The sequence below is a fragment of the Grus americana genome, chromosome 5 (assembly GCF_028858705.1).
Source record: "Grus americana isolate bGruAme1 chromosome 5, bGruAme1.mat, whole genome shotgun sequence".
Lineage (NCBI taxonomy): Eukaryota > Metazoa > Chordata > Aves > Gruiformes > Gruidae > Grus > Grus americana.
Genome location: NC_072856.1, coordinates 10,651,540 through 10,678,841, shown reverse-complemented (window position 1 = coordinate 10,678,841; position 27,302 = coordinate 10,651,540). Strand labels below are relative to the sequence as shown.

The window sequence follows — 27,302 nt, the reverse complement described above, 5'->3', positions numbered from 1 at the left end:
ACACCGCTTTTATAGCGTGGAGAGTGTATATCATTTGTCAGTAGTTAAGCTCTTCTAGTAGCTTGTGTGATTTGTGAAGCACTGCAGTGTCCAAATGCAGCATATACAGCCTATGCAGAATTTAATTTCTGCAGCATTGTGACTCTAAAGCTATAAAATTAGGGCGTAATCCTGCACGCTTGTATGTGACTGAAAAAGAGTACTATTGAAATGGGAATTACTTGCCTGCAGGCACATAAATAAATACCCACGTTATGTTCTGTTTCTAAAAGAGGAACTGTGGAATAAATACAGTTAAAATAATATTTTAATTTGAAGGTATTATTAAGCATAATCATAATATTATTGGACAAGACATGGATTCTTTCTTCCCATAAAAGTGATTTTTACATTCTGGGCATGATGCCCAGAATGATGCCAAAAAAATTTGCAGATGCAAAAAACCCCAGACCTTTATTGTAATTTCATATCTTGCCTGTTGACTCAGTTATCTCTAAATGTTAAGGCAGCTCTCCCAGCATAGAAATTCTACTGTATACAACGTGTTTTTAAAAGTTATAATGATGCAATGAGGATGTATAACTTAGTAATTTACTTTTTTTTCCCTCCTTAATTAGGCAGCAGATGGATTTCTTTTTGTTGTGGGCTGTGACAGAGGGAAGATACTGTTTGTTTCAGAATCTGTCTTCAAGATCCTCAACTACAGTCAGGTATTCTTTTCCATTTTAAGTAATGTTAGGCCTTAAGAGATTTGAAAGCTTTTTTATGATTATGCATTTATATGGAGGGCTATTTATGTGAATAGTCTGTCTTGAAAGCTGAGATTTGTCGCAAAGAAAGTGCTTTTCTCTGCCATGTCATTAGAGAAGATTGTTTCTGGTTTCCATTCAAACTAAGGAGGTGAAAAGGAACTAAACTTACTTCACGGATTGATGCATTCTGATCAGGGGTTTGCTCTCAGGCTTGTAAAAGCATTATCTAATTGGGAGTGTAAGCAAATCAGTCTGAGGTTCTTCCAATAGCTTTGCGTGATTTTTTTCCATATTTACTGATGGAAACAGGGAAGCAATTATACCAAAGCTGGTTTTTTAATATCTCCTTAATGTGAGGCTTAACTTGCACTATATATTGTGTAAATAATATTCTTCGTTCTTACTGTCATCTGCCCTCCTTACCAAATTTAAAAACTGTACTAGCTTCAAAAGTTTTCCTCAGCCAGCCTTTAGTTAGGTAATACTAAATACCTACTCATCATGTAAATATTGAAAGACAACATTTGCAACTGTGACTTTTATTTTTTTTCCTTCAAATGTGTACCATATGAAGTGAGACTGAAGAGAAACCAGAATATTTGGTGGTGGTGGGTGGATTAAGCATGCTATTTCTGTAAAACATTTACTAAAATAATGAAATAAATTACTATGTAATGTAGTCGTAACTTAAATATACAGCGAAAACATACCTTCCATTAAATCCTAGATCTCAGATGTTTGATGTTCCTTGATGAGACCAAAAAAGGATTGTTTATAATAGATGCTAAAATATACTGAACAATTATTTTAATTTTTGATTGAATGTTCAATCTCTACAGAATGATTTGATTGGTCAAAGTTTATTTGATTACCTTCATCCTAAAGACATTGCCAAAGTGAAGGAGCAGCTCTCTTCTTCTGACACTGCACCACGAGAAAGGCTTATAGATGCAAAAAGTAAGTATTACCACCTCTTGAAAAAGAGTCATGTAGCCAGATTCAGTGCTTCTGAGTAGTTGTCTAAAGTCAAAAGTGTATGTGTGTGGTGCTGTTCGGATTGTGTGTCATGCCAAGGAAGTTTCAGCTTAAAGACGGGTGGGGGAAAGGTGTGAAACAGATACCTGACTGTAGAAGTGAGTAGATTGGGCATGGACTGCAATACAGATGCATTAGTTTCACTGGCTTCATCTCTGAGGTATCCTCTCTTCTCCAGGCATCAAAAGTTTAGTCTTTTCCCAGTGAAACATATGAAGCTTTTGTTCTAATCCACCATTCTCGATGGTCAGAATACACTCAGTATTATTTTGGTAATCCTTAGCTGTCAGTCAAGATAGAGGATTCTTTTTATTACTTGCTTATTGCCACTTCCATCAATGACCTAACCTTTCTCTTACAAGGTTTTTAACCTGGTCCTTGGCATCATTTCCTATTATGTCTCTTAGCTCTATTCCACTCTGGTACTTCAAAGTAGTTCTGTATCTCTGCTGCATTTGAGTGGGTGTTTAATTCACTCTCATAACAGAAATCTGCATTGCTTAAGTAGAAGATGGTATCTTACAACTGCAGATTTCCAGGTCATTGAGTTTCATGCTTGTCAGGAGCAGAAATCTCTAGGATCTCATCTCAAAGAATCCACCAGCTCAACTTCAGAAACTGAAACTGAGAGATGTCATTCCAGGGCAGTGAGCCTAGAGGCTCCAGCTGGATCAACTGAAGTTTTCCTGGCTCCTGGTTTTGTCTGGTTGTCAAGCATGTATATCCAGTGCTAGCTCCTTTTTTGCATGCCTCTGACAAAGTTAGGGCAAAAATAAATACTATGAATTACAGTCTTCCCATCTGCCATGATAGACTGATTGGTAGAATTTCAAGAACTCATATTCTTAAGATTACTAGTATGTATGCATTTATTTTTATGTTGGCATGAGGGACTCAAGCACAGCTTGTACCCTCACCGCTGAACAGCAATTTAGAGTGCATGTGGTGCAGGACAGTGACCTCCTTGAGGTGACCTCACTCAATTCTAATTTTAAGGGAGGCACACTTTACAACATTGGCATCATTGTTTTCCTCCTTATGTTAAAAGCCTACAGGGCCCTAGAAGTTTTTGTATGTGTTTATAGCTGTTCATGTATACATATCCCCACACAGAAATAGTTGAAGTGGATAGCAAGCTGTGGAAAAGTTGCTATGTGGTTTAAATCTTCCATCACCTCTTGGAGCACTGTCCCCTGGAGCTCCAGCTGCATCACTGGCATTGCTGATACCTGTGCTCCTGATGCATGCCAGGAGCTCTGCTTGTTCCGACACTCTGCTGTTGGCTCCCAGAGTTGATGTGTGTTTTGGTACTGTCTTTCTCCAGCTACTTTCCACAGAAAAGAATCTAAGAAATTCCTATTAACCTATGAAAAAGGTCAGGACTTATTGTTAAGGCATGTTCATATGCACTTATTTCTGTGAAGCGAGAGAGACTTCTTACACATAACTGGAGGTCTTGGGGATTTGCAGTCCCTGTGTAGTTCACTGCTACCTTTTTTCCTCCTTCCATCAGAACAATGAAAAAAATCTGATGTCTAGAAACACACTAATTGAGATGGACCTGGAATGGCACTGGGCCTTTTCTGCTCTATATGTGCTCTCTGGGTGGGTGTTGTGATAGAAATCTTTTCTGGTCTGAAGGGTTATGGGCCTATTGAGTGACTATGTATGAAGTACTGCTCTGATTATGGGTAAATAAATGTCTATTTTTAATCAGTTGATTAGTGGTCAAAGAAATCACAGTGTTTATTGCAAAACTTGTGTGGATTTGTACAGTCTTTTGCTAATCTTCGCATTTAGAACTCTCTGTTCTCAAGCTGGCGTCAATGTTTTCACGCTAGAAAGTGTAATCAGAAGTTCTAATGTTGTTGTGGTCATTTGAGTCCTGCACATATTCACTTACATGAAAATCTCCAAAATAGGACTTCTGCTTCTGAAGAAGGATATAAAAGGACTTCTGTGCGAGTCCCAGCAAAACTGAAACATTGTACCATTGGGTCATATGATATAATCATTTGTATGGTTAACTTTTTACCTGACAAAGAAGGCTTCCTCACTTCCTCTGTTTGCTACAGCTGGACTCCCAGTTAAAACTGATATAACACCTGGGCCATCACGACTGTGTTCTGGAGCAAGACGGTCCTTCTTTTGTAGGATGAAGTGCAATAGACCTTCAGTGAAAGTAGAAGACAAGGATTTTCCTTCAACCTGTTCAAAGAAGAAAGGTAACAATTATGCATTTTATTATCAAATGTAATGGCTGTCAGGCTTTTTTTTATACAATTGCTCATTTGCAGTGGTGAAATTTTTTACATTTATTGAACAATGTCAATGTTTCTTATTAAGATATTGAACTATGTCTAGATATTGAACTAGGTCTATTACTTCACACCTTCCCGCCCCCAGTAGTAGATCTTACATGCTGTATTAGCATATAAAGCCAAATTCTCCTCTCTGCTTTCTTGCAATTTTTGCAGGCAGTTTGTGCTGACAGTTCTGGTGTGGTTATTGCATCTTCTTCAGGCATCGATCATATCGCATTCAGTCTTGACCTACTAGCCAATGTCCCCAACAAAGGGGAGCTGTTAGTCATTCTATTTCTCTGCTCCATATTTAACAAGTGATATCTGCGTGGATATCCAACTTAAAAAATGAGTTTATTCTGACTACTGGAAACATAGCATTTCTACACCAGAAGTATTTGGTCATAACATTAGCAAAGTTGGTAATATTTTTTTCTTCTGCGGGGTATTATTCTAGACATGTTGGAATATATATTGAGTCCAAATTTGAAAGCTGCTTCTTTGAGTACTTTGGATAATACATTTGATATTAGTTAGTGGAAAGTGTGAACTAGAGAACAGAAGGCAACTTCAATGTTTTGTCTCTAGATGTGACAGCTGCCCCAAGTACTTCTGCTAGGCTCAGACACAGCTTCGACCTTGGATCAAGCTTTAGTGCCCATCCCTGAGGAAACTAGTCTGTGCTGTTAGGCATACGCCTCTACCTCTCTATGAAAATCTTCTTCCTTGCAGTTTTAAGACCTGCTCAGTGCTGAGAAATATGAGTTCTCCTTTCAGATACTGACTATATTACTTGTCATTGTGAATCTTCATCCTCACCTCTATGTACAGCTATCCCCTGTATACCCCAGTGTCTGTTCTGCCAAACAAATTGTTCTGCTGTTTCATGGGAGCCTCATATTAAGTTGAAAAAGGCATCTTATTTATTTATTAATATACTAATTTCTCCAAACAAGCCTTTAGATTATTTGCATCTTTTGCTGAAATAATAAAATGTGATGCAATTTCTACTTAAAGATTATCAAAAGCAGCCTTGGTCTGAACTATGTGGTGTTTCAGTATAAACAATGATTTTGCAGGGATAAATTGTTTGTTATCTCAGATTAGCTGCATTGAAGCAGGAGTGCTGAAAAATCCCTTAGTGAACAGTATCTCAAATTTCCTGGATTCTTATCCAGGAGGAGATGCATTATTAGCAGAACTGAGATGAAGTTCTCCAAAGCAATATCCATGACCTAACTGCTTTTTTTGGTTTTTGTTGTTTGTTTTTTTCTTTTTTCTTTTTACAGCAGACCGCAAAAGCTTTTGCACTATTCATAGTACAGGATATTTAAAAAGCTGGCCGCCAACAAAAATGGGACTAGATGAAGATAATGAACCAGATAACGAGGGTTGTAATTTAAGCTGTCTTGTTGCAATTGGACGGCTGCATCCTCATGTAGTACCACAGCCAGTCAACGGTGAGATCAGGGTGAAACCTACAGAATATGTTTCTCGACATGCAATAGATGGAAAATTTGTTTTTGTAGATCAGAGGTAAGAATACCTGTAATAACTTCCACAATAAGTCACTGTCCAATGCTGCTTTACTGACTGCTTTACTTAAAGCAGTGAAATACTATTTAAAAAAAGAGTGCTCTCTTCAGCTTTTTACTAAGTCCTGACTGCAAGTTAAGTTTGGTTTTTGAGACCCAGCTCAAAGCTACTGCTGTGTATTTATTCAGTATTACTGATTAAGTTTAAAAACCAAACCAAACAAACCTCCAAAAATATGGCTTACCAGACAGAATAATCTAGGGATTGTTTCTGCCTGTTTGTTAAGGGAACGTATATATGTAATCCTCAGAAGACTATGCTGTCCTATTTTTAAACTGGACTTTGTAATTGCTACCTCTTTGTTGTTTGAAAACTTGTGCAAACACTACATAGTTAAGTTATTGCACAGACTGTGCTAGGCTCTGATAGCATATATATTTATTTAACTATATACTTGGACACATTCTGCTGAATTAATACTTCCGTATGTGATCTTTTGTATTTATAAGAAAGCAAGCTTTTCATAAGCTATGCTGCTTGGAAAAGGTTTGAGAACTTGTACTGGTGTGGTATCTTCTTTCAAATATCAATTTTATTTATTATCTAAAAGGCTAATTCTTGCCTCTTTGGAAAAAAATTGCTTGAATTTGCTTAAGTAGCAGAGACACATGACCTGAGTCGTCTTCCAAAATAACTGGTATTGTCAAAGAGGAAAAAAGGTGGTTGAAGGATGTTAATGGAGGGGTTCCGTTGAGTTGATTGAGAGGGCTTCTTTTGGTTCTCTTCCTTGTCAAGATGGATTGAGACTGCCCAGATGAAGCCGTTTCAGGTTGCCTGTGGCTCAGGCTTGATGGCTCACAATGTCCAAAAGACCAGGCTCCAAACTCTGCCAGAATCTGCCTGCTGGAATTTGTTTCAGAGGTGTGTCTGGCATCAGCTGATTTTTAGTGGACTTTGAGAGGAAATAGAGCTGATAGTCTGGAGAGGAAGTGCAGTAAGGAGAATCTGTTCTTTTTTTGTGTGTGAGCTATCTGGTTGGGATGGTTGGGTTTTTTGGTTTTAATTTGATAAAAAGCTTTTTGAAATCTCAACTCTTCAGCAGCAGAGCTTACAGCTGGTGATCGCTCTGGGAGCTATGAGAGCATTTGTAGCCTTTCTGTTGCTGGAAAAAGTGTGCCATTCTGTCGTGCTAAAGTATGGTAGTTTTTGAACAAGTTTTATTTTCAAAAGAGCAGACATATTCCCTTGATGGATAATTTTGAAGTATTTCTAAAATAGTAAGACTCAGAAAATGTTGACCTCTCATTTAATTGTTTTTCAGCTGTTGTTTACAGACCTTAGAATGTGTATGCTACTTCAAAGAACTCTTTGAAAGGGAATTTTTTTTGAAGAAAGCCTCTCAGTAGGCTTAAATTTGGCATCCTATGATCCCTGCTTCCACTGGAGAATATTTAGGCACCTGTAAAAGTTAAAAACTATTAATTTATTTCTATGTTGGACTTTTTGTTCATATAGACTTGCACTGTTCCTTTGTCACTTGCCCAAGGGAATTCAGGAAGGAAACACTTCTTAAACTCTCTATGACCCTAACTTCTTGTCCTTACGGATTGCATGGTCCCTGGAGAAGAACTGCTATAGACTAGGTACTAATTAGCTGAGCTACCAGAGTGAGAGAACTGTTTAACAGTTCACTGTCAAAACGCAAGCTACACAGAACAGAGTTTTAAAGAGAACCCTCCCACTTCTTACTACTTCAGTACTTTTAATGTCTCTTGATGGTGAGTTTGAGAGTAAAATTAAGTTTATTGTATATGCAGATCACATCACATACAGCTTCAGAATTCAAAGCTGCCTTGTTAAGTCGGAGAAGGAGCTAAGGAAAAAAGTAAATAAAGGATGAAGGGCAAGAACAATTTCCTTCCTTGCTTAATAGAATATGGTTAGATATTGAAGTCACTAAGTCTTTTGACATCTTCTCCTTTCCAAAAAGTCTGTTTATCCTGCTATGAAAGTAAATGTAAAAGGTTTGATAAGTTGCTTACTGATGCCCATATTGGTTGTTACCCATCTGTGTCAGGCTTTACACCACTGCAGTGCTGGTAAAAGGTTTGCTTACTAAAGTTCTTGGAAAAATACTGGAATAAGGTTCACTTGGTTCCTAGCTTTTCCTTTTTAAAGATAGACTCTATGTTTTGCTGCTTTGTGGTTCTCCACAGGCTCTCAGAGATAATTCATCAAAGCAGTCTTGGAGCTGTCAGCAGTTTGTGTCCTGCAATAAGGTTCACCAGACAAAAGCCAGTTTGAAAATTTCTCTCATGTGAATACTTGTAATGTTTCCTTAGAGTCACAGAATCATTTTGGTTGGAAAAGACCTTTAAGATCACCAAGTCCAAACCCTTAACCTAACACTGCCAAGTCCAATTATGTCCCTAAGTGCTACATCTACACGTCTTTTAAATACCTCCAGGGATGGTGACTCAACCACTTCCCTGGGCAGCCTGTTCCAGTGCTTGACAACCCTTTCAGTGAAGACATTTTTCCCAATATCCAATCTAAACCTCCCCTGGCACAACTTGAGGCCATTTCCTCTTGTCCTATTACTTGTTACTTGGGAGAAGAGACCGACACCCACCTGGCTACAACCTCCTTTGAGGTAGTTGTAGAGAGTGATAAGGTCTCCCCTCAGCCTCCTTTTCTCCAGGCTAAACAACCTCAGTTCCCTCAGCCATTCCTCATCAGACTTGCTCTCTAGACCCTTCACCAGCTTCGTTGCCCTTTGGACATGCTCCAGCACCTCAATGTAGTGAGAGGCCCAAAACTGAACACCCTACTCAAGATGCAGCCTCACCAGTGCTGAGTACAGGGGGACGATCACTTCCCTAGTCCTGCTGGCCACGCTATTTCTGATAAAAGCCAGGATGCTGTTGGCTTTCATGGCCACTTGGGCACACTGCTGGCTCATATTCAGCCACTGTTGACCAACATCCCCAGGTCCTTTTCCGCTGGGCAGCTTTCCAGCCACTCTTCCCCAAGCCACTTGTGACTGGCCACCAACTGGATTTAACTCCATTCACCACAACTCTCTGGGCCCGGCCATCCAGCCAGTTGTTTACCGAGTGAAGAGTACGCCCATCCAAGCCATGAACAGCCAGTTTCTCTAGGAGAATGCTTCTCCAAAGCTGAGGCCTGTCAATGAGGACTTCGGGTGTAAGCCACCTGGTTGGTGCTGAATGGTTTTAGTGTATCTGGGGAAAATACAGAAATGCCCTACACTTAAATACTGTAGGTTTTATGCTTCAATGCTTTTCCTGCTGTTTTTATTCATAGTTATTAGTATGTTCTAATTTCTACATTTTATAATACCTCATTTAGGCTTTTTTGAGATTGCATAAGAGGTGATGATCTACCTGTGTTTGTTCCTTATTACCCTTTCTATTTAATTTGCATTGGAATAGTTTGGAACTATGACTTTTATACTGCTTTCTTCAAGGAACTATCACTTTTCCTTCAGCAAATTTTCTTCTAAGGAATGTACAAAATCAGCTTTCACTGTAGTTCACTAGTTTTGTTTGCTCTCCGTTCTTCTAGTGAGGATCTCAAACTCTTACCTTGGCATCATTCAGCCATGTTACTTTCTGTTCTGATGTTCTTGAGCAGTTTCCCTACAGCTCCTGTGGATTTGATTCTGACCGTGTTCTCTATCTTCTAAACTAAATGGTGTGCATTTCAGGGTTTTCCTGGATAGTTTGTCCTGCTTTGTTCCTCTCTCAACTGTTCCTTCCTTCAACAAGAAGCCCTAGAATGACTTCCCGCGTGGTTGCTGTGTTCTGCACACCATGGTAGCAGTCATGTACTCTCCCTCCCCAGATACCCTCAAAAGTCTGTCTTCTAGGGGCAAGCCTACACATCCCTAATGCACAAGGTGACAGCAATTCTCCCTTGTCCCCCCACCTATCTGTTATTTTTATGTTGGTATTCTGGGTTAGATGAGTTATCCTAATAAAGTTGTTAAAGCTTCTAAATCATTAACAATGCAAGAAATAATTCTTGTCGTCTTGTTTTAACATACAGATCTGTAGGGTGTTTAGCGTACTGGCCCACTATAGTGCTTCCTGGTCAAGAACGACCCTTTCATCTTGTGTTAGGCTGTTGTATAGTTATTGTCACTCACCTTACCTGCAGTGTTGCTTTGCCTTTTCCTCTTGAACTTGGTTTAAGGCTTCGGTTACCAAGTTGATGCATAAAGTCGCCTTTTCCTAGTTTCTTGAGATGAGCTCCATCTTTGGCAACAGCTCCTTGAACACTACCTGAGAGTCATATCAAGAATCCATGTCTTTCCTGTGTTGCAGATCGCAGATGTATCTCATTCTGAAGTTTTCTGATGAGGAAGAAAATGAGTTGGCTTTGTGGCTGATTCTGATGAAACAAAAAAAGTTGGTTTATTTGCTTCATGCTTCTGTCTGATACACACAGTAGATCTCTTCGTGCTTATTCAGGAAACTTCTATTTGTTAACTTTTCTTTTTTGTGGGTGCAGGTGCAGGCTTTGCGGGGGTTTTTTGTCCCACTCTTAAGGCTGAAATACTTCTTACGCTACAATTTGGCCTCTGTGCAACAGCCGCACTGTGGCTACACAAAGGAACACGGCAGTTCTCCGAACCTTTGATATTTTTCAGTGTCATCTTATGCAGAAAGCTGTGCATTATCTTGTGGGTGCTGCAAGTCAGCTTTATTCAGGTTTAAATTCTCAAAACTATAATATGCCTCCAAAGCTATTTAGAAAGTCTTACATCCCTGCCAGTGGTGATAGGTCAAATATAATACCTGAGGGCTGTTGGTGTCGTTTACTTTTTTTAATTACCTGAGAATTAAAAAGAGTATTCTTGATTTTTTTTTTTTTTTTTACCTTCTAAACTGAAAATACCTTTCTGCGTTACTTGAGCCTTACCCAACTTCGGTGTGATTTTAATAATCTGTCACTACTACTTCAATGTGAAACAAATTTTTTCTGGTTTTTTTTTTTTTTTTTTCCCCCTCTACCTCCCTTCCCCAAGGGCAACAGCCATTCTGGCATACTTACCCCAGGAACTTCTAGGTACTTCATGTTATGAATATTTTCATCAAGATGATATAGGACATCTTGCAGAATGTCATAGACAAGGTATGATTCCTAATAATTCAGTAAAGAAACTTTCTAAAAATATTGGGAGCAATTGTATATTAAGAAAACTAAATGAACTTGAAAAGATTTGGATCTCTCTCTGTTTGCGAATGCTTTAGTTAAAGAACATTGTGCTACATGTGCCAAGCAATATGATTATCTTAGACTTCCATGGATTTTTAGTGAATATTTGAGGTTCAGGTTGGGTGAGGGGGGATGACTGCAGAAATAGCTTGCCTTCCCCCCCCCCCCCAGGGGTAAAGGGAAGAATTAACATGAATTTTCCCTGATAAGGGCTCTACTTACGGTTTAACACATGGTTACTTGCCTTCTGTCTTTAGTTTTGCAGACAAGAGAAAAAATTACAACTAACTGCTACAAGTTTAAAATAAAAGATGGCTCTTTTATTACATTGCGGAGTCGTTGGTTCAGTTTCATGAACCCTTGGACCAAAGAAGTAGAATACATTGTCTCAACAAATACAGTTGTTTCGTAAGTATTTTTCCCTTAGCTGATGCATGTAAATGCTGATTGCTTTGTCCCATTTTCCACTGAGATTTGACCTAAATATGTGCACATCTCCTGTATGACAATAGGTGTCTTTTCCAGATAACACCCACAACTGCATACCTGGGGAGAAGGGAATTAGTTTAATAATTGCAGTGGCTTAGTAAGTGTTTATTAAAGCCTGCAAAAATACAAATATTTTCTTTCTTTGGGAAAACCTGGGGTTCCAGCCTATGGGAGATGTGTTTCTTTGCTTTTGTAGGAACTTCTCTTCCCCTTTTCTTTTTCCTTGAAGGTTCTGTACAGATGCAGTGACTTCACAGCAGAATAATTGCTGAGAGGAATTCTGTTACGAGAGAAGCTGTTTGGGTTCTGCATTGCATGCTGAGTTGTAACACGATGTTTTATTTCTGTTGTTTACCTAGCTTTGGTGTCAGGGTGCTTCTTTCACAGAGGTGATAGGGACCACTTAAATCCTGAAGCATTCCACTCTGATCTGCTGGCAGAGTGACTGTTCCGTAGGGTTTTCTATCACTGATTCTTCTAATTCTTGAAATCCACAGCACCAACGTACTTGATAGTGGAGACACAGCCTTCCCACAGCTTGCGGCTTCTCCACACAGCATGGACAGTGTGCTTCAGGCTGGAGAAGGTAACTACTGGACTGTGAGGAGATTATTGGCAGTTGTGCCTTGTTAGCAGCTCATCCTGTATGCACAAATTTTCTGCACTCTTGCAGTGAGAATTTGTTAAGATCCTAAAGAAAAATAAGCTTTTGGGCAAAAAAAAAAAAGTGCTAATGCAGTTCTTGCCCTGTTGAACTTAAATATCTCAACTTTGGATATAAGCTGGAGAAGAGAAGTGCATAAGCCAGCTGAAAGAAACAAGTATAAACAGGGTTGGAGGAGTGACAGAGGAGAAATGTTTGCCTTCATGCATGATGGTATTTGTGCATCATCCCAAAGTGAATTCGTGTTCTGTGGTTAGTGCAGATGACTACTCAGGGGGTGAAGGGATCATAAATATAGTTTGGCTGTTCGGCTTATTGCCCCTCACCTGCCCTTCATTTGACTGACTTTGTCAAGACAGGAGGACTGGCTACTGGTAATTGTCATGGGCTTGTTATGAATGCTGCAGGTCACCGAAACATCTTTTATAATGGGTGGCATGCAGCATGAAGCAGAGCAGAACCTGATCTAATAATGAAGTGTTACTGGAGCAAGGTGGAAGAGAGGTAGAATAGAAGGATGCAGTGACAGCCCATGGATGAAGGACGGGGGAGGAGAGGTGGTGATAGCACTGAGATTCTTTCCAAAAAGATGGGAACCATTGCTTTTAGAGACCCTATTTACTAGATACTACTCTTATCAGCTATGCTTTTATAGCTGTAGAGCGAGGATATTGCACATCTGGAATTAGTTGGTAAGTTGTACACAATACACTTAGCAGAACAGTCCAGCAAAGCTGGACTCTTCGGTTATCCCTGTTCTGAAAAATGAAGTTCAGTAAGTGAAACTACAGAGAAGGAAGGGTGGGAAAGCATGAGACAGCTGACAGCGGTAGGAAGAGACGCTGCCATGTAGGCATGATGGTTAGTGATAGAAGGTGGAGTAATGGCAGCAACATGGTGTCTGGGCCTTCTGAGAATGGGGAAGAATACAGAACAAAGTGTTCTGTAATAGTGTAAGCTTATTCTTGCCACAACGCAGCCTTTGAAAAGAAACCACATGTATAATAACGTCATACTGACAGTTCTTGTCCCCAGAAAAGAAAGTTAATTGAGTGAAGTTTAATTTCAAGTTGATCTGGCTGTGCTAAGGATTTGATGACCTTTTTAGGTGAACCTTCTCACCCCCTGATGGGTCTGAGCCACAGATACCAAGGGCTGCTATTGTTAAATATGAATTTCTAAAAGGAGGCCATTATCCATTATGTATAAGCAATGCTAAGGGCTTTCTTGCTCTTTCAGTGTGTGATCTTTTCTTCACAATGCCTTGGAGTATATCAGGCTCCTTCCTGACTACCTCTCAAGTGTTGTGCAAGTGTCAAATCACATTAAAATAACAGTGAGCTGCGAACTGTTCAGACCTCGCTTTTTCTTCCATTTTTAGATACTTGCAGTGACCTACAGGGGGTTTAGTTATGTTCATCAGGTAGCTTGAACTTATCCCATATTCAGTGGAATGTGTGCTGGCAAGTTGTTCTCACAAAGCAAAGAACAAATGTGTTTGGAGATGAGCCTATTCAGGCACAGAATAAAGCAGGTCTGACAAGCTATTCTTTACCAAGTCTGGACAAGAGGTACTATGAGATGCTTGAAACGGCCAGATTCTGATAAGAGCCAGGATATGTTGTGTACCTGCTGGCACAGAGGGGTGACTAGGAGATATAGCATATCTCAGTGCAAGTCAGAGCTTTCCGTACATTTGAAGGTGCTCACTGGTTGGTGGAATTGTAAATAAATACAGTTCAGAAGGTCTTGCAGCTTGTCAAAATGCCTAAATCCAAAGGCTTGTTGGAAAAGGTTTGCAAGCTTTTTTCTGACCTTAAGATATCTACTCATTTCAGGTGGCCCAAAAAGGACCCATCCTACTGTGCCTGGAATTCCAGGTGGAACAAGAGCTGGGGCAGGTAAAATAGGGAGGATGATTGCTGAAGAAATCATGGAGATTCACAGGTGAGAGAAAATGGTAGGAAGTTAGAGGAAAATCAGTATTGTGGGTTTTTTAAGAGGAAATTAAGGAAGTCTTTCTCTTTCTTCAAGCTGAATACAGAATGATACAATTGCATTTTATAAGTAGACAGCTACAAATACCTATTCAGAATACCTGAGGCAGTCAAAGCCCATAGTGAAAGAATGAAAAAGTTACAGCCTTCCAGCTTTCTACTGTAAAAGACTAATATTGGAACTTACTGTAACAGTGATAATTACTTGTTTACCAGAAACAGTAGTTAAAAAGAACAGCTAACTAGAAACAAATTCCTTTCCAGACTATTCTTTTTCCAATGACTTAAGGGTGTAAGTGGAACAACCTCCAAATGCCAAAGCTATTGACTACGTGCCAAAAAAACAATGTTTGTTTTCATGTGATCCACTTTGCTCAGATGCTTTTAGAGTTGTTAGATATGTAAGTTCAGCTTGTGCAGTTCTCCCACAGCTCTCTGAGCAAGGACACGATGATTAAGCTGGCTCTGCCTTCCCAGGGGCAGTCTGTCTGAAAGTCAGGTTGTAGGTCTCTGTAGTAATATGTGGCTGTTTCTCAGAACAGCCATCTCATATCTCTCACCTGTGTGAGCAGCTACTTTCAGTGGGTGTCACTTAATTTCTACTGGCTAACAATCCCTGTTCTTCATGAATTTCCTCTTGAGAATTGTTCCCTTTCCTATAGAAGTGGTTTCATCCAGCTGATATTTAGCGGCAGTAATTTAACCGTACTGAGCTGCAATTCAGGAAAACAGTCCATCTGTTTCCCATAGTTTTGTTTCTGCTGCAGGCCACAGACTGCTTACATCATTGTTTAAGGGAACAGCAGACCTATCACATACGGCTTCTTTCTTGTCTATAAGGATAGGAGGGGAGGGGGGGGAAGACAAAAAGCAACACCAAGGCTGAACCAATACATTGAAACTTAACCATCCCTTCTAGTAGCTGTAAAGCACTTAATTAGCCTCAGTGAGTGTAGTAGTGTAGCTTACCACCCATGCTTTCGTTTCATTTCAAGACCCTGGGTTAGTTCCAGTCCTTTTTCAGCAGCTGTTACTATTTTCCAAAGCTGCCTTCTGTTCAGCTTTCCCAGTGGAACTCTGCCAAGGATAAGATTCCCAATTCCATTGCTTTTCTCTGTAACCACCCTTCCTCCCTTTAGTCTACAGATTTGTTGGTTCTACAGTTAATACATTATTCATTAGTTAAAAAAAAAGATATTTGATCAAGCTATTGAAAATTGAAGTGAAAAGTGCTGCTTCAGACTTCTTAAAAATATTATTAACTATATCAAATATCTAGTGTACTTCTGCAGCAGTAGCTCACTTAAGGAGCCTAGGTTACTGTGACTGAGGCAGCTCAAATGCTTAGCTGGTCTAAATTGAAGTAAAATACAAAAAATGAGGCTTTCCTCTGTACCCAGGACTTTTTCCTTCTGACTCTGTAAAGCCTGAACAGGAACAAGTAATAAGGGGGAGGAGGTAAAGACTGCAGACAGAGCAAACTGGGCAATTTACACACAACTGTTTATCTAGCTGCAAAGAAAAATGTTGCTATTGCTGATTTAACACTGAAAAAGGAAGTTACAAAAATGAAGTTCATGCTTTTAACATTTAATGCTGCCACCTTATACTAAAGTTGGCATTTGAAGCTCCAAGTCTCTGGCACCTGAGTCTCAAAGTTGCTGGTAAATTTATTCCCTGTTTTCTCCATCTTTTAGGATAAGAGGATCATCACCTTCTAGCTGTGGTTCAAGTCCACTGAACATTACCAGCACACCACCACCTGACACATCCTCCCCAGGAGGCAAGAAGGTAAAAACAAGCTTTACAGTCAGTCTTGCAGCAGCAGTGGCAAGCAACATGAGATCATGCTTAGAAAATTACACCTGGTGTTGAACTCCTCCTGGCTGCTTGGCTGAAAAAGTCTTACAGCAAATCAAAGTATTCTGGTGGCTAAAATCCCTTTACAGTAGTCCCTGAAGTGCAGAGACCAGCAATTCTTAAACACTGGCAGCTTTTGAAATCCACTTGCTCTTTAGATTTTCACTTTTATCAGAGCTGCAAGAAGCAGCCCTCCAAAAACTCTTTACTACCACATACTGGTGAAGATTGGAAGTGCTAGTGTTTGAGCACTGACTGTGCTCAAATGATTCACACCACTTTTACCCTACTGCTCTAGCACAGAATAGGACAATTAGATGCTTTACTGTGCGCTGACAGTTTATTTTTAAATCAATACCATGTACCATACCTTGTTCTAAGATTGCTTGAGTTGCACTCACATACCGTTACCAGCACTTAACCACCTGAACACTTGCACTGGCTGCATTGAAGTCATCTAGTAAATTGCTGCTTATGGTAGGTATATTCGAGGCAAGAGCAGCACTTATCTAAATCCTTATTTCTGTGCACTCGAATGCTGCCTCAGACTTACTTAACTTTTTTCCCCCAGAAATTATAATGACTATACATAAGAATTGCTTGTACTGGAGCATATAGCTGACAGGAACTATTTTTGTCTATTCTTGGCTTGCTTTGTTCTTGAAATAAAACTTGACGTTGGAACAAACTGAGTTATAATTCTAGGAATAGTTATTCTGGCTCCTTCTGCCCTACAATAATTCAACACCTACATATAGTAAGGGCTACTGTAACAGAATAAAGGAAAACACACATGGACAGCTGGGTGCTTCTAATCAGGCACCCCCTCAGTATTTCTCCTTGGTTAGAAGACTACATTTGCTAGAAACAACGCAAGTTCCAGCTGATGCTGCCCTCAGAAGGGAGCTCACAAGTACTTACCTCCCAGTGTACACACACCTGAGCAGGTCAAAACTATGGCTGAAGTTCAGCTATTCCCTTGCAATTTAAGAATCCCAGAGAAGGCTCTTCAGTTTCTGATGAGCTCTGGTATATGCGGTACTGCTGTGCTGCTCTGTACCAAAAAGTGGTTAGGCTTGTGATCCAGGGGCAATGCTCTGCCCATGCAGTCTGTCTCTACGTGGGGGGATTATACTCCTAAAATGAAGGGTCTGAGTTGACCCCACTTTGCACATACTGTATTTGTAAATTCAGAAGCATTCTGTAGTTAGCTGTAATTACTATCACTTGCAGATGGAATACTTACAAAGATGACCCACAGAAATCCTGAGGTCTTTTTCTAGTGGTTTTTCAGAAGTTTAGCATGTAGTACTGACTTGATCTCTTCCTTTCTGGTGGTGATATACTGTCCACTGCTTGATGGGCATAATACAGAAGTAGTAGTTCCTAGTTTACAACTAGTCTGACTAGCTAGCCTTTAGGTGGTGGGGTTTTTCAGGAAGTCTATCTTCCCTGTATTAAAAATCCCATTATAGGACAATTTAAGACTTAATGCTTCACACTGGCTTATGGCTTCTATTTTTTTCTTTCAAGATCCTGAATGGTGGCACTCCAGACATTTCTTCAGCTGGGTTACTGTCTGGGCAAATCCAAGATAACTCTGGTTACCCATATTCTGACAACTCCTCTATTCTTGGTGAGTGAAGTCACACACTGATGTGCCTTAATACCAACTAAACGCATACAGACAACTCTTAACAAGATGACTAGTTTTAGCAATAACTTGCTTTCACCATCCACAGTCTAGAGCTGAGGCATAAAGCCCGTAACCTACCACTGTTTGCCTAAAGTGGGGGCTACAAGAGTAGCCTGGTGGTCTGTTTTGCTAACTTTATACTGTATACTCTTGCTGAATCTGTGTGAGTTAGCTGACTTCCTCCCCTGCTTTTTGTGAATACTTTTTAAACAACTGAAAATGAGAAGAAAGACTAAGCTGATCCTAGATGTTGATCTAGAATTATTTTTGAAGTACAGCACACAATGCCATCCTTATTAGGGATACCGGTCATTTCTCGTGCTCCGACACCTGGGTATCAGAGGTATCCTTGAAACTGTGGCAGCCTGGACACATCAAACAGACCGACACTCCAAAATAGTTCAGCCTGTTCAGATACTCTATGTCCAGTCATGGGGCAAGTGCCTGTAGCAAGTAAAGTGAACAAAGTAAAACTGAACTTCTGACAGCTTCCTGTGTTCATGCTTACAGGGGATAACTCTCATATTGGCATTGATATGATTGACAACGACCAAGGATCAAGCAGCCCCAGCAATGATGAAGCAGCCATGGCAGTAATAATGAGCCTTCTTGAAGCAGATGCAGGTCTCGGTGGCCCTGTAGACTTCAGTGATTTGCCATGGCCCTTGTAAATGATGCACCTGGCTCAAACATCCAAATATCAAAGTGCATTTACTGGTGGAGTTCTACAGTCTGTGAAACTTGTTGGACTGAGAAGCTTTTATGTACAAATTTCATAAAAGCTGTATCAGATTGCAACTCATCCTACCATGTGTAACTTCAGACAAAGTGGAATAACCTGCTACAGTGTTCTGTGTTGATTTGGTTAGCTGTGTATAGCTTGCAATACTTGTATATTTTGAATTCTGTTGTTTGAAATTTTTTTTAAATCACTGTGCAACTCACTGGCATCAGTGGTAGCTTTTATATGCAAATGACCATTTCAGATGTATGGTGTGTTTTTACACTGCAAAACAGTCCCCCATGTGGATATTTCTTATACTAATTGTACCATAAAGCTGTTTATTCTTTCTTGTAAGAATCCTTTACTATAAATATTGTTAAAGTGTAATGTATTAGACAGTTAAATATTTTTAAAATAAATGTTTCCCTTGTTCTAAGATGGAGCATTTACTTTGATAAATAAATTTGATAAAACCCTGCTGAAGGTGCATGCTAGAAGCAGTTGCCTATTTATCCTTTCTTTAGCCCTGGGGGAAAAGGGGAGAAAAACACCATTCTGTCACTACAGTAAATTTCTAGAAAAGCTATTATTGCTTATTCCCAGATTCAAGTTTATACTAAGGGAAAAAACGCAACAGTAAGGTAGGTTAAGATAGTCTGACATTACTACATTTTTCTTTCAGAAATACTTGTTTTTCACTTATTAACCATCCTTCCCTGAGGAAAGAAAAGCAACTACTTTCAACATTCATCTGTATACTTAATCTCATTCACAGATAATTCAAACTCATTAAAATAATGGAAACTTTATTTGCATGAAAAACTTGTTTACAATCATTAATGAAGAATGAACCATTTGCATTTTCCCATTTCATGACACTTATGAAAAATGTATTAAATAAATATTTGTGAACAGATTAAGGTAAGGCAGAATTAAAGATAAAGCCCCTATCCCTTGTTCACAACTCTTGAACATGGCTCATGCTGCAAACAAGTGAAAAAATTCACTAAAGAACTTTGAGTTTAACAAGATGTTACATGGGTAATTGAATCATGTCCTCAATCCAAAAACCCAAGAGTAAGTAGTTTTGTGCTCAACCATATACAATAACTTTAAAGTGGTCAGCCTATTCAGAGCAAAACTATTTACAGTTAATACTTTTGATAGAAGCACTTTGTTAGTATTGTGCAATACATTTATAAAAAATGGCTTCAAATTCCATTTATCAACCATTTATAAAGTGCTACTATCAATTCCAATTCTGCATTCTAACCCCTGTGTAACAATACTGACATACACTAGCCACCAGCCTCCCATTGGTTTTGATGGGCTTAAGAGTGAGGACAGTCCAGCATACAAATCACCAATGTCACAAGCCTACTGGTAAACACATAAGACGTATGTAACCGTGACCCCAGGGTGTTTGATCTGTACTCTTTCCAAAACAAGCAGGTGCTCCCCCTGGTCTTTGCAAAGGTCCGTACTGCAATATCCTAAACACTGTTACACAATGGAGAAAACTGGACTTGCAGTGTAGTATGAGTACAGAGTCACTGTAAAGTAGCATGCTTTTGTTTTAGTAAGAGTCAAGATCAGAGCAGTGGGTTCTGTCCCTCAGTATCCATCTCACTGTTATTAGGTGGAGGATGAATGGGCAGGATATCCAGCTCATCTACTTGGGGGGTAGGATGCATTACCACAAGCTGGTCCTGGGGTATATCTGCTGCTGCAGCTGCTAGATTTGTAATGGATTTGCTTTTCACACACTGAAAGTCAACGTGCCGACTCTTTCCTTCCTCCTTTTCCCATGACATCCGAATGAAGGGTCTTTGGACGTAGTTGTAAATCACCTCCGGCCTCCCGCCCGGTCGCTTTTTCACTTTCTCTTTGTACGTAGGGTAACCTAAGAAACAGAGTACAGCAGGTGTTAACACTCCTCATGCTGGTTAGGTCAGGGATTCCTTTTACAAAAAGCACTTGTCACCATCAACATCCTGGATGGAAACAGAAGCCATCATGGTGTCCTACTGATGCCAGGAGGGCACACAGTCAGCAGTGTAACTACCAACCCCACTGTAAGGAAAGAGGCTACAGTGCTATGGATAAGGAAGATATTGCCACTGGACAACTCTGCCAGACATTGCAGGCAAAGCCAGTCGTTCCTTCCCTGAGCCAAAAGCAGGTGGCTGCTCTAAAACACTATAACCTGGAAAGCAGGAAATGAGATCTCTCTAGAGATCAGCATCATTTTGAGCTGTGGGTTAAGTAAGTTCTCAAGTGGAATCCACACGTGTTCCTCCCAGCCACCCCAAGTGATGAAAATACATCAGTTTAGACCAGTTATCATCAAGTCTGGTTATGCTGTGTTCAAGTCTTCCCTCTGCCTAAGCAATAATTTTCGTTACCAGAGAGTTACAGATTATTATGGGGCACTAGCATTAAAGTTTAGTCAAACAGTTGTTCTTTTATCTAAAACAAGAAACACCAGAAGTGATCTGGTATTAGCCAGCGTTAGCACACAAAACCAGGTCTTGTTTAGTTGAATAGCATGTCAGGCTGAAGGCTTATACTTTGTTCAGACAAAAACATTTGTCAATTCTAAAAATCAGCAGTTAAAAACATTTGGTTTTGGTTGGCAAATTACAAATGTAACTATGACAGCTTGGTGAGCAAATGATAGAAATCCTGCAAGTTATAAAGGCTGGATTTTTAAATATTTGGCTCAACAGTCAGAAAGAAACTGAAATGCACAGAAACCCAGTTGTTACATTCATTATAAAAATCTGAGACTACTTAATGTAGTTGTCTTTTGCAAAGCCAGAGCTGAGATTTTACAGATCAGCCTCCTAACTTACAAGATGTTTATTTCAGATTAATATTTCTTTGCACTTCAATGATCTATTTCATAATTTTGCATTTCCTAAAAGAAAATATTTACCTGCCACTTAACACAAAATTAACACCAGACCAAGAACAGAATAGACAAAGCTGTAAAAATGCATCATCACTGCAAATAAAGTACAGAAAACAATTTGCATGAAAACTGAAGAGCAAATGGCAGGAGGTGCAAATCCTAAGTCAGTGGCAACCACCTGAGTTACTCTGGACCAGCTGTTTGTTGAGTACTGCATCCCCTCTGGATGTTCTACCATCTAACCTCAACAGGAAAGACAACACCGACCCTTATTTCTTCAATTGCAGAGATGATCAGGAAGCAGAGCAGTCAGCAGACCTTTTCCCCTCAGAGTCAGCTGTGCTTCTCTTACCTTCAATGCCCAGTCGGATCTTCTTGAGCCCCCTTTCCTTCAGGACTGATTTGGCCACATCTCGATTTTCAATGTATTTGAAGAATCTATACAACTTTGTGCTGTAAATAACTAAAAAGACATTTTAATGAGGAAAAATTGTATGGAAAGATAAATCTTTGTGCTTTAAGACTAAAGGTTTAATCCTTTTCACTGTTTTGCTTTATTCTAGTATTTCTATTTCCGAATAGTGGGAGACACTCAAGAACTCCTCAAAATATCTAAAACAGAAGTCAGAGAAAAAAAGCTGAACGGACTGTGAAACAAGTCAGTTGCAGATCTCTTTTTCCCTATCAATTTAGTCTGTTTTATACACTTAGGAGTTTTTTGTTGGATTTAGGAATTTAATAGGACAATTCACAGTACAAACCACTCCCAATCCCATCTCCACAAAGACGACAATGCAATTTTTTTCTCCTTTTTGATAGAATTCCTGTAAACATTAAAAAAAAATCTTTCCATTCTTCTTGCCATTATGTAAGAGATACCTGCAAAGCAATTTCAGAAAACCCAGAGTTGTGAAGCAGAACAAGGAGGACATCTTTGAAATTTTGATTATAGCACCTTAAAAGAAGGGACTGGGGCCATCAACCCCATACAGCTGCAGAGATCCAGATCAACTGTTTATGAAAAGTATAAATATAAAAAAGGCAAATGTGTGCTTAACTAATTACTTAGGGTAGGAGGTATTAATTGACATCTTTGAGTCCTGGAAACCCAAGCCAATTGCATTACTACATTAGAATGACCACATTTGATCTATACTCATATTGACCCTCTCCTCTTTAGGAAGAGCTACAGGTTTGCATCCTCCAAAAATGTAAGGCTCTTTTTTTGGTGGTGCTTTGGGATTTATTTAAAAAAAAAAAACAAAACCAAACAACCACAAACCAAAACACCAAACCAAAACACAACCAAAAACCAAAGCAAAACTGTAATACTTTGAAGAGACTTCTAAGAGGATTTTATACTACTGGAGTACAAAGAGTGTCTCAAGCTCCTACATCTCCCCCAAAAGCCCGAATTTCAAGTTTTCACACTAAAGCAACGTCTTCTGCTACAAGGACAGCACTGACGCAGGGAAGGGCACTCCATTCACAGGTGCTGTAGCTCATCTGTACACCAAACTCTTACACTTCCAAAATACTAACACTTCCCCCCCCAAAAAAAACCCCAACCCCAAACCCTCTAGTTATTCTCCCACAGTAAACATGACTCCTATCCATTCTTCTCATCAAGTTCTTTCTGAAAAAGTATTTCCTTCCCCCTCATTGACTGACAATACCTTAATAATAGAAATTAGCTTCTCTTTTTAATTAGATTTGAACGTAACATGCAACCTATGCTTCTGTGAAACAAATTATTAAGCAGAACTACCAAAACTAAGTTGGTTTTTTTTCTGAGGCACTAGGGATGTTGTAAAGACTTTGCTAACAGTGCTTACGTACAAAAAAATTAAATCAGCACATTTACTGCTACCTCTACTACAGCGTGGCTTGGTGGAAACAATGAAAATAAGCTTACTTTGTGAATACTCCTCTCCCATTTGTGGGGGGTACTCTTCATCCCAGTCAACAACATCATCATCTGTCAGTACAACAATGTGGCACTCCCTCTCACCACTCTGGGCACTGGCTACCATTAATGGGAGAATCATTTCTTCTAGATAAAACTCAAATTGTTTGCGAGCACCATCATTTGACAATTCATGCATGAGAGCACCTGGAACAAAATTTTAAGCATAAGCACATTTGAAGGCTTGGTAAAAAGACAATGAAGGCAGGAATAAAACAGCAGTTCTGTTTATTTTGTAGTATTTACTGCAGACAGCTGTAAAGACACTTAGTTTATCAGTTTGTATAAGATCAGAATTTTTTACAAATGTTTTCTAGAAGCCACACCAGAAGTTGGAACTAATAGGACTGTCCTGCGCATCTTAGCACAACATTGGGCAGACAGAGGAGTGACTTTGAGGAGACCACCTTCATGTTTTACTACTGATGAACATTTGGTAATTGTGCGTAAGACTCCTCTCGGTCTTCCTAAAAGAAACATTATTTAAGCCAGTTGCTGAAAGAGTAGAGCATGTAACCCAGTTTTCGTAAGCAGTAGCTTAAAAACAAAGCCTCTCAAAACCCGCGCAGCATGAGCTGCTAAATCCTTCTACTAAGGACAACATGCACTGAGAGTGTGACTCAGCAGGCGACACGCTGTGAGGTCACAGCACTGCCGGTGAAGGCAGAGGTGCCCCACACGAATCTCACAGCTGGAACGCCACAGCTTGGCACTGCACTGCACAAACACCATGAGATCATAGGAACCAAAGACACAGGTCAGGTCATTTAAACATTGGCCAGAACTTCAGCTGTGCTCAGTGTCTCTTCTGCTCATTCTTCCCTTACGCATTAGGAACCATGGTGCACCCTACACCACCAGCAAAGCTGTGCTACTTTTGCTAGCAACACAGCTTCACTCTCTTGAGTAAGGGGTCAAATAAACTACCGTTCCTATCCTCTGAAAAAGAGATATCACTTAATGTTACTGTATCTGTACTGCAAATGCATCAATAGTTTAAGTACTTCACAGAGCTGACCACGGCAGAAAAATACCTGAATATCAGCTATTTGCTTAAGTTAGTCTGTATGATTCAAATTATTTTAATAAATTCTGTACTTACTGAGATCTCTGCATTTAATAGTACTATACTCAAAAGAGATACAAAGATAGTCACACGCTTCTCTCAATTCAGGAATAGATATCCCATCAGGACAGCGTATCACTCCAGTCTTGTAGTAATCCTACAGTAATGCAGCAAAAAAACCCACAATGCACTTCAACATTTACTGACAGAAACATTTCATCATTTCATTTATGATGTTTTCTCCACAAGCAAACCCGCTAAGATGTAAAACATATGTTAAACTTCATGAATTTTATTGTCTTCAAATTTATCAATTTCCTGAGCTGCTTTCAGAGCAGTGAGCTCTGGTTAAACTTGTTATTTAAGTGACAACTATTAATACTGATCATTTTTGTACATGTATATGGTCTTTTATCTATACTTCACTCAGCTTTGTCAGCAGAATTGGAATAGCAAAAGCAGTATGGCAGCTCTACTTGTTTGTGTAGATATGATGTACATAAGGGGCCATTTTCTTCTCAGATTGAAGTTTGCTTTTCTCCTGCTACCTGCAGTAAGTTAACTTCCAGTGCTCTGTTTAATCTAATTTCAGTACAAGAAGGGCTGAACATATCTGAACTAAGTGAACCAGATGCATAGGAGAAGGTCAACCAATTTTTGGCAGGCAGTAGTTTTTTGGTGCTTTCGTATCAAGCATTTCTTTCCTCTCTAGAGAACAATACAGAAGAACAGTATTTATTCCATCCACAAAGTCTGGATATGCAAGTAAGGCTAAATCCAGAAGTTATGCCTCTTAATACTCATAGTGCTTGTTGCTGAAAACTCACCAGAATAGCACGAAACACAGTGGAACCAATTCCTTCAGCAACTTCATACTCTCCTTTTTCATTAGGACGTGTAAAGTTATGTTCTCTGCCTGATCCAAACATCCTGCTCAAGAATAAAAGTAATTTGGTTATAATTCCTTACTATGATTTTTTTTTTTTAAATCTGAAAAGGAAAATGTCAAAAATTATACTGACATGGCAGGGAAAAAACAGTCTATTTTATCTCATATGTATGTACAATGTTCACTGGGTTTATGTTGAGCAAGACTACTAGCAAATAGAAAGCAGGGTAGCGTAACTCAGGAAAGTCTAGTTTTATTCTTCAACCTTAACTTGCCAATATCCTCCGATCAAAAGAAAAGTTAGACCAGGCCATTTCCTGCCAGTGCCAAAGGTAGGGGCAACCTGAAACAAGTCATCTTTGGCATTTGTGAGGTAATGTAGCAGAAGAACAGGTTTTGCTATGGAATTCTCATTATTTAAAGACATTTGTGGTAGTTTAAGAAACAGAACTTAGTGTTCAAATATATGCAATTCACCTCAATTTCATTTAAAAGATTTAGTTAATTCAAAAGTTGAAATAACGTTCTGATAGAAGATACCCACACTTAAGGGTAGCATGTACAGTATAGTTCTCCCCACTAGGATACAAGGGAAGTTAGACTTAAAGAGAAATCTGCAAGTCCCAAACGGTATCTGACTTTTTAAAACACACCTCTGATACAGAATTATACCCTATGCTTGCAAAAAGTATTGCAATCTACTCCGCGTTATTTACAAATATATCCCAATGGCAAAGCTTTGACTTCATACACACAACCCAAAGAAACAAGAGTTGGTGTACTCTGTGCATTTATAATGCAGAACAAAGTAACTTTTTTCACTTAATGATTTGACATATGTTTTCTGACCACTCTTCAAGACAAGAAATACTATTTAGGAAAAAGGCAGTCTAACAGGACATAGACTTAAGGCAAATATGTTCTTATTGTAGTTACTTTTACCTCCCAGAACATACTAGCTAAGCCGTTCCTGTTTAGTGTCCTGTGAACTGACATTGGGGGAAAATGGGTTTATAAATAACTTGCCTTTTAGAGCAGTATTTCTGTATCTTTATTAACCTACTTTTGAATTAGCAGAAGATAAAATAAGCTTGTTCCTTGAACCAATCCCAAAGAGAAAATAACTCAGAAACACACACATAAATCTAGTGCATTAGCCAGCACCACTTACTATGAGGCTGGGCATGGAAAAGGTAGCTATTTCACCACACAACTTCACACTGATACACTCCCAGTTTGTTATTCTGGATATTCACACGTATGCATGTATTATATATGTACAATTAAATCACTGATGCAAAGCATTTGTATTAATTATTACTTCTATTTATTTCTCTTTACAGTTTACACAGAGAAACATTTTTTGCTTTCTCTGTAACTCTTCCCTGACTTTTCACAAAAATTATTCACACAATAGGGAACCAAAGTACTATTTATCCCACACAGTGGTAATTTAAATGAAGCAGAAATTGTTTAATCATACTTATTACCTGTATCTCAGCAAATAGCTTTATATATATGTATTTTAAATATTATTATATCCTTATAGGCTGAGAAACAGCCACATTTCAGTGAAAAATCCAAAGTGGCGCAGACATAAACCTTCACTTCTTTCTTGCCACAAGGTTGTAAGTGGTGCTCTATGCATTTGGACAATGCAAAACCAGCCACTGTTTGAGCAAGTAAAGTATAGAATCTTTGCCCACACAAGTAAGCCTGTTAAGTGTTATTTATTATAGTTTCTACTGAAAATACTACAAACATATTGTGGACTTTCATTCAACTATTGATCATTTTGAGTGTTAGGTCTCTTTGCTGAGAGGCTCCGATCTGTTATACTGACTATTTGACATTCCCCTGTCCAAAAAGCACTTCAGAAGATAAATGTGCTGAGCTTGAGTGTTGTCAGGGTAGGTCCATTAAGCTAAATAAATTCCTTCAAGATTTTTGTTCTTGCTATTTTCAAAGGGACTACCTACACTCACTACTTTGTTTTGTGAAGCAACTAGCTTTAAAAACCAAGAGATGGAATGAGGCAGACTGAATACAGAAGCAATGCCCAGCAAGATAGAAGGAAATAAGTACATCATGAAATGTTAATTTACTTATGAACTCTTTCATCTCTACATAATAGACATCTATTGGTATCCCTACCAAATACAGGGGA

The 27,302-nt window shown here is 39.1% G+C and overlaps 2 protein-coding genes across 19 annotated transcripts in view; one reads left to right on the top strand and one right to left on the bottom strand.

The window, feature by feature from the left end:
* The window catches only part of BMAL1 (basic helix-loop-helix ARNT like 1), a 51,278-nt gene extending 32,486 nt beyond the window's left edge, over window positions 1–18,792 (top strand). For 6 of the 7 annotated variants that reach the window (XM_054827214.1, XM_054827212.1, XM_054827216.1 and 3 more), the window contains 11 exons: window positions 618–710; window positions 1,592–1,709; window positions 3,863–4,012; window positions 5,380–5,626; window positions 10,680–10,786; window positions 11,128–11,278; window positions 11,857–11,945; window positions 13,862–13,970; window positions 15,718–15,811; window positions 17,414–17,516; window positions 18,087–18,792. In XM_054827214.1, the coding sequence (XP_054683189.1) occupies window positions 618–710; window positions 1,592–1,709; window positions 3,863–4,012; window positions 5,380–5,626; window positions 10,680–10,786; window positions 11,128–11,278; window positions 11,857–11,945; window positions 13,862–13,970; window positions 15,718–15,811; window positions 17,414–17,516; window positions 18,087–18,247 (1,422 nt within the window). In that variant the 3' untranslated portion in view covers window positions 18,248–18,792. The remainder of the gene's footprint in view (window positions 1–617; window positions 711–1,591; window positions 1,710–3,862; window positions 4,013–5,379; window positions 5,627–10,679; window positions 10,787–11,127; window positions 11,279–11,856; window positions 11,946–13,861; window positions 13,971–15,717; window positions 15,812–17,413; window positions 17,517–18,086) is intronic. The other variant, XM_054827217.1, reaches the window with a different exon arrangement.
* Window positions 18,793–19,089: 297 nt separating this feature from the next.
* Window positions 19,090–27,302, bottom strand: part of BTBD10 (BTB domain containing 10) — a 30,061-nt gene continuing 21,848 nt past the window's right edge. For all 12 annotated transcript variants that reach the window (XM_054826832.1, XM_054826839.1, XM_054826836.1 and 9 more), the window contains 5 exons: window positions 25,074–25,176; window positions 24,283–24,403; window positions 23,130–23,327; window positions 21,567–21,677; window positions 19,090–20,203 (listed from right to left, as the gene is read on the bottom strand). In XM_054826832.1, the coding sequence (XP_054682807.1) occupies window positions 19,893–20,203; window positions 21,567–21,677; window positions 23,130–23,327; window positions 24,283–24,403; window positions 25,074–25,176 (844 nt within the window). In that variant the 3' untranslated portion in view covers window positions 19,090–19,892. The remainder of the gene's footprint in view (window positions 20,204–21,566; window positions 21,678–23,129; window positions 23,328–24,282; window positions 24,404–25,073; window positions 25,177–27,302) is intronic.